Below are 5,780 nucleotides of genomic sequence, written 5' to 3'. Positions count from 1 at the left end.
AAACGACTTCAGCAAGTTTTAGAGAATCGTCAGCGATTGACACCTATTGTAGAAGGAGTTATATTTTTAGAAAGGGAGAATATTCCTTTCAGAAGACAGAGATGTTACTCATTTTACGTTAATTAGTAATTAATAGTTCTGTCCACTAAAAAATTAAATAACGCAAAATGGGCAACACTGTTTAATGATATCTGCATGTATATATATATATATATATATATATATATATATATATATGTGTGTGTGTGTGTGTGTGTGTGTGTGTGTGTGTGTGTGTGTGTGTGTGTGTGTGTGTGTGTGTGTGTGTGTGTGTGTGTGTGTGTGTGTGTGTGTGTGTTGGTAATAGACCATAATGTTTACAATATTCTATAAATTCTACCGAATGTTTGGCGTTAATATGTTTGTAGTTCGTTTTTTCAAGTTTTCTCACTAAAGTTTTTTGGTGAACGTTTAGTTTATTAAAATTCAAAATAAACTTATTTTCCGAATTCATGCTGCAAATAAGGTCATATTTCGATTCCAAATGAATCATCAACAGTGCTTTCTGCTGTTTATATATGGTAATATTGACTTTGTCAAAATGAACTTAGGTGGAGATTGGCTTTGTCAAAATGAACTTAGCTGGAAATTAGGTGCTAGGTTCCTTTATTGGCTGGTCATCTTCTTTAGTCTCATTTTCTTCATCGATAGCCACATATTCTTCTTTATCACTATTTACAATGCTAGTTTTTATTACTTCTTTGTTTTCGTTGTTGGTTAAGCGTCGGGTTAGAAGTGAGGTTGTCATTTTTTGTTGAATATTTATTTTTGGTTCATTGATGTCAATTAGGACTGCTTCTGCAATTTTAAGATGCGTGTAGTTGCTGTTCTGGTATATTACTTTGGTGTTGCTGTCGAGGATTTCACGGCTAATTGTGATTGAGTGTGTTGAGTCCAAATGTAATTTGATAGCACCACTTTGTTTATGCATCGTAAGACTTCTAGTCAATGAGGTAGTAGTAATCCCGATATATGAGTCATGTTGACGTGCACAGCCGTCAAAGTGGTAATTAAATTCATATATTACGTGATTACGCCTTAGCACAGAGTTATCTCTAGGACTACAGTTGTTTTTCAGTATTAGGTGAGATGTCTTTTTATTGTTGTAATATATTCGGAGTTCAACTTTATTATTTGGGTTGGTTGGTGTGACATTTTTAAGAATAGCTTCATCTACTTTGTATGCAGTTGACATGTGATTTCTGTAATACAAGATGATGTCGTTATCTTGATTGTTGGTACTAGGAAGGTTTTTGTTGTGTAGTAATTTGCCTTTAACAATCTTTTCAATAGAATAAGTCTTATATCCATTTTTTACAAGCACATTTTATGACTCTTTTTAATTTGGCGTCGCGATTTTCAATATCGGAAGAGTGTGTGAATGCCTGGTTTACAAATGATTTTATTGTGCTGTCTTTAAATTGTTTGGTACATTCACTTTGTCCATTCAAACAAATTCCTGTCTTTGTTTTTTTGACATCGACCGTAGTCTTGAATCGTTCTTCGCCACGGGTGATCAACACATCAAGAAAAGGTAAACGTTGTTCCTTTTCAATGACTCATATATACAACAATATACAACAAAAAATGACAACCTCACTTCCAATCCGGCGCTTAACCAACAACGAAAACAAAGAAGTAATAAAAACTAGCATTGTAAATAGTGACAAAGAAGAATATGAGGCTATCGATGAAGAAAAGGAGACTAAAGAAGATGACCAGCCAATAAAAAAACCTGACACCTAATTTCCATCTAAGTTCATTTTGACAAAGTCAATCTTCATCTAAGTTCATTTTGACAAAGTCAATATTTCCCTATATAACCAGCAGAAAGCACTGATGATGATTCATTCGGAATCGAAATATGGCTTTAATTGCAGCATGATTTAGGAAAATAAGTTTATTTTGAATTTTAATAAACTTAACGTTCACCAAAAAACTTTAGTGAGAAAAACTGAAAAAACGAACTACAAACATATTAATGCCAAACATTTGGTAGAATTTATAGAATATTGTATATATATATATATATATATATATATATATATGTGTGTGTGTGTGTGTGTGTGTGTATGTCTGTGTGTGTGTGTGTGTCTGTGTGTGTGTGTGTGTGTGTGTGTGTGGTGTGTATTATGTATGTAAGTTTGTGTGTATGTATGTAAGAACTCTGTTGAGCCAAATCGTCGAAAAGTGGAATTCCCGTCGACAAAGGTTTTGGTCCTGAACAACCTTCTTACATTCTCGGATGACTGTTTCAGTAAAGTTGATCTGCTATTTATATTAAAATACAGCTTTATATTTCCATACGAAGTCGTATCTCGTATGACTGTAGCCATGTAGCCATGATCCGGTTGGCAGTGATTGCGAAAAACAGTTTACCTTTGACATTGATCAATGAAGTTGGTCGAAACTGGAAAAGCACCGTTGAATTTTTTTCTTTCGCAATGAAAATACCATTTGCAAATTTCCATTCGTAGTACACAATTTCCCCGCGCCATGCTTTGACCAGAAATTTGTGAAGTAGAAACATTACAGACTGGCACTTTTTGTACACAAAATAAGTTATACCGTTTGGCCCAGGCGAAGAACGGCGGTTTTTTCTACTGCTCAAAATCTTTTTCAATTCACACAAAGCGTAGGATTTTAGGATTTTGTTAAAACGCATGCTCTGGGTTTTTCTTGCCAACCCTCAGATCATTATCTTTAAGTTGTTTTGCATCAATTGTATCAGAGGAGAAATCCCTGTCGACAAATGTTTCGGCCCTGAACAACCTCCTACATTCTCGGGCGACTGGGCCACGTTTGTTGATCACTCAAACGCTTCTCGGCGACTGTTGATTTTTCGGCGGCGTTGATCTGCTATTTATACCAAAATTCAGCTTTATATTTCCATACGAAGTCGTATCATTGTGGCCATAGCTTGCTAATTTAGCTGACATTCCTTTTTATTTCTATTCAGCCATAACCAATACGGAGCTTGCTTTGCTCTACTAATAACTTTTTTCAGGCATGCTGTACGCTTTCTGCCTGACAGTTTTTAAAAAGTGTATTCATTGACGCTCCCACTTTTCTTCTTGCGCCATTCCTACTATGCTTTTTAAAACTTTGTTGGGACGCCATGTATACCGACCGTGAACTAGAGCATACTGACATGACGACAGCACGTGCGCGAGTGTATTTTGATCTCCACAGAGTATACATTTGTTCTGTGCTGTCTAATTTCATCGAACCAAACTTGCTTTTGTTGGCAGCTGGTCGTACATTCCTTTTATTAGAAAAGCCAAACGGAGAGGAACCATATTCTAAATTTCTTTCCAACTAACGTTTTTCTGCAACACTTTTTCCCACGACTACCATCTGCCCGGTTGACTCTGCTGCACTGTTGCAACCATTCTTTCTCTGTCGTACTCATTACGTCTTTCTTCAATAATCATCGGACCTTTTATTTTGTTGTTGACCTTGGACCACCACTTATTTTGAAACCAGCCAACGCCGTGTTTTGTGTTTTGCACTGCTCAAACAATCCCCTTAAATTTTAAAGATTGTTTTGCCGAGTCTATTTTATTTCTGGCTTACCATTTTTTCCCCGTTTTCAACAGAGGCTTAACCTGGGTTATACATTGGTCTGTCGAGTTGTCAAGCATCCTTTTATTGAAAATTTATTTTAGCGCATTTGAATTCATCAACTACCGACTTGAAAGGTAGTTTTAAATCTGTCCTTCGACTATAATAAGCAAGTGAAGTCAAACCAGCAGTCAGACCAAGCCATATTCTTGTATAACGGTTGACTTATTTAATTTTTCCACTGTGTTTAGTGTGTATATGTATTTATGTATGTGTGTATATATATATATATATATGTATGTATGTATATATGTATGTATGTATGTTAAAACCAAATCAGCGATGAGTGACACTAAACAGTCAAACATCTGAAAAAATCGGTTAAATATGTATGTTATGTATGTATGTATGTATATATGTATGTATGTATGTATGTATGTATGTATGTATGTATGTATGTATGTATGTATGTGTGTGTGTGTGTGTGTGTATGTGTGTGTGTCCGACCAATTTCACTTGTACCAGCATTCTCAAAAGTAATTGAAAAAATTATGCAAAGGAGAATAATTTCGTTTTTACAAAAAAATATTATCATTTCAAATTACCAGTTTGGGTTTCGAGAGAAACATTCAACAGAACTGGCCATCATCGAACTGATAAGAAAACTTGGTAATCTAGCGGAAAAAAAAATTTCATTGTAGGAACATGCCTCGATCTGTCGAAGGCATTTGACTGTATCGATCACGACATCCTGCTAAGCAAGCTTGAGCACTACGGTATAAGAGGTACAACATTGAAATGGTTCAGGAGTTATCTGTCTGGAAGAAATCAGTTTGTTTGTTTGTTGGGGAAATGAAAAATTCAACATTACGACACAATGGTTTCGGGGTTCCTCAAGGAAGCATCTTAGGACCACTGCTATTCATCATCTTCATCAACGATCTACCAGATGCAACCGACTACTTCGATTACGTTTGCTTTGCTGACGACACCAACATTTTTGGTAGCGGGAAAGATATTGATGATGTTATCGATCAAACCAACGCTAAAATAAAACACGTTGTCAAATGGTTCAACTCCAATAAACTGACTATAAACATTTCAAAAACGCAGTTGATAAGTCTTTGGACCAGACCAATATTTAAATTACAAAGAACCGTATAAAATTACAATCAACAACCAAGAAATAATCGAGAGTAAAACAATAAAATTTTTAGGCGTTTTATTAGATCAGAAACTAACTTTCAAACCCCATGTCATCTACGTTTCGAACAAGTTAGCGAAATCTATCAGAATAATGATTGTTGTTGTTGTTGAGATGCGTTTTTAACGGCGTTTCAGCACATTCTGGCTATCTTCACGCCTGTATCTTTTTTTATTTAATTTCTTAATTCTTTCCCTCATTCATTCTTTCGGTTTAATAGTGTTAAATTTAAATTTTGTTGATTTGTTCAATTTTTGTAATATATCCTATTAAATTATTTATATTCTCCCGATTAAAAAAATTTCCTGCATATTTGCTGGGATGTTGAATTTTGATCTGGGTTGGTTGTATTTTTTGCACTCTATTATTATATGGAAAATTGTGAGCTGTGTTCCACATATTTTGCACCTTGGAGGAGTTTTTTTTCAAGGATCCATGTATGTGTTAATCTAGTGTGGCCAATCTTGATTCTATTTATCGCTGTCTGGAATCGCCTTTCAACAGTTATTGTCTTTAATCCCTTAGGTTCAATTTTTGGCGTTGATTTCCTTAGAAAACTTTTGTTTTTGTTCCATTCTTGTTACCACATCGATGCCATGTATTAGTTGATTATCACCTTGATATCAGAGTATGATATTGGTATGTTTGAGATAGGGAGGCGATGAGCCAGATTTGCAGCTTTATCGACCTTTTCATTCCCTTCTATTCCTATGTGGTTCGGTATCCACACAAATTTTATCTTGTTGTTATTTATTGTCATATGTGTATTTATAGAGTTTTGAATTTGTGTTATTATTGGATTGTTGGCTTTATGATTTTCTATTGCCATCAAACTGGATAGTGAGTCAGCAAAAATCATGTATTCTTTGTTGGTCTCATTTATGGTATGATTGAGGGCCATTTTTATTGCTGTTAACTCTGCTGAGAATATTGATGCATAGATTGGTAGATGTGGAATAATGTTTCCTTTGTG

The 5,780-nt window shown here is 35.0% G+C and overlaps 1 protein-coding gene across 1 annotated transcript; it reads right to left on the bottom strand.

The window, feature by feature from the left end:
• Positions 1 to 5,035: 5,035 nt before the first annotated feature.
• HELRODRAFT_175933 (hypothetical protein) lies at positions 5,036 to 5,708 on the bottom strand (the record flags this gene model as incomplete). Its single annotated transcript, XM_009023298.1, has 2 exons — positions 5,036 to 5,215; positions 5,424 to 5,708. 2 exons carry the CDS (start codon positions 5,706 to 5,708, stop codon positions 5,036 to 5,038), a joined length of 465 nt encoding a protein of 154 aa, XP_009021546.1.
• Positions 5,709 to 5,780: the final 72 nt, after the last annotated feature.

The sequence above is a fragment of the Helobdella robusta genome (genome assembly GCF_000326865.2).
Source record: "Helobdella robusta unplaced genomic scaffold HELROscaffold_35, whole genome shotgun sequence".
NCBI lineage: Eukaryota > Metazoa > Annelida > Clitellata > Rhynchobdellida > Glossiphoniidae > Helobdella > Helobdella robusta.
This window is presented reverse-complemented; position numbering and strand designations above follow the sequence as displayed.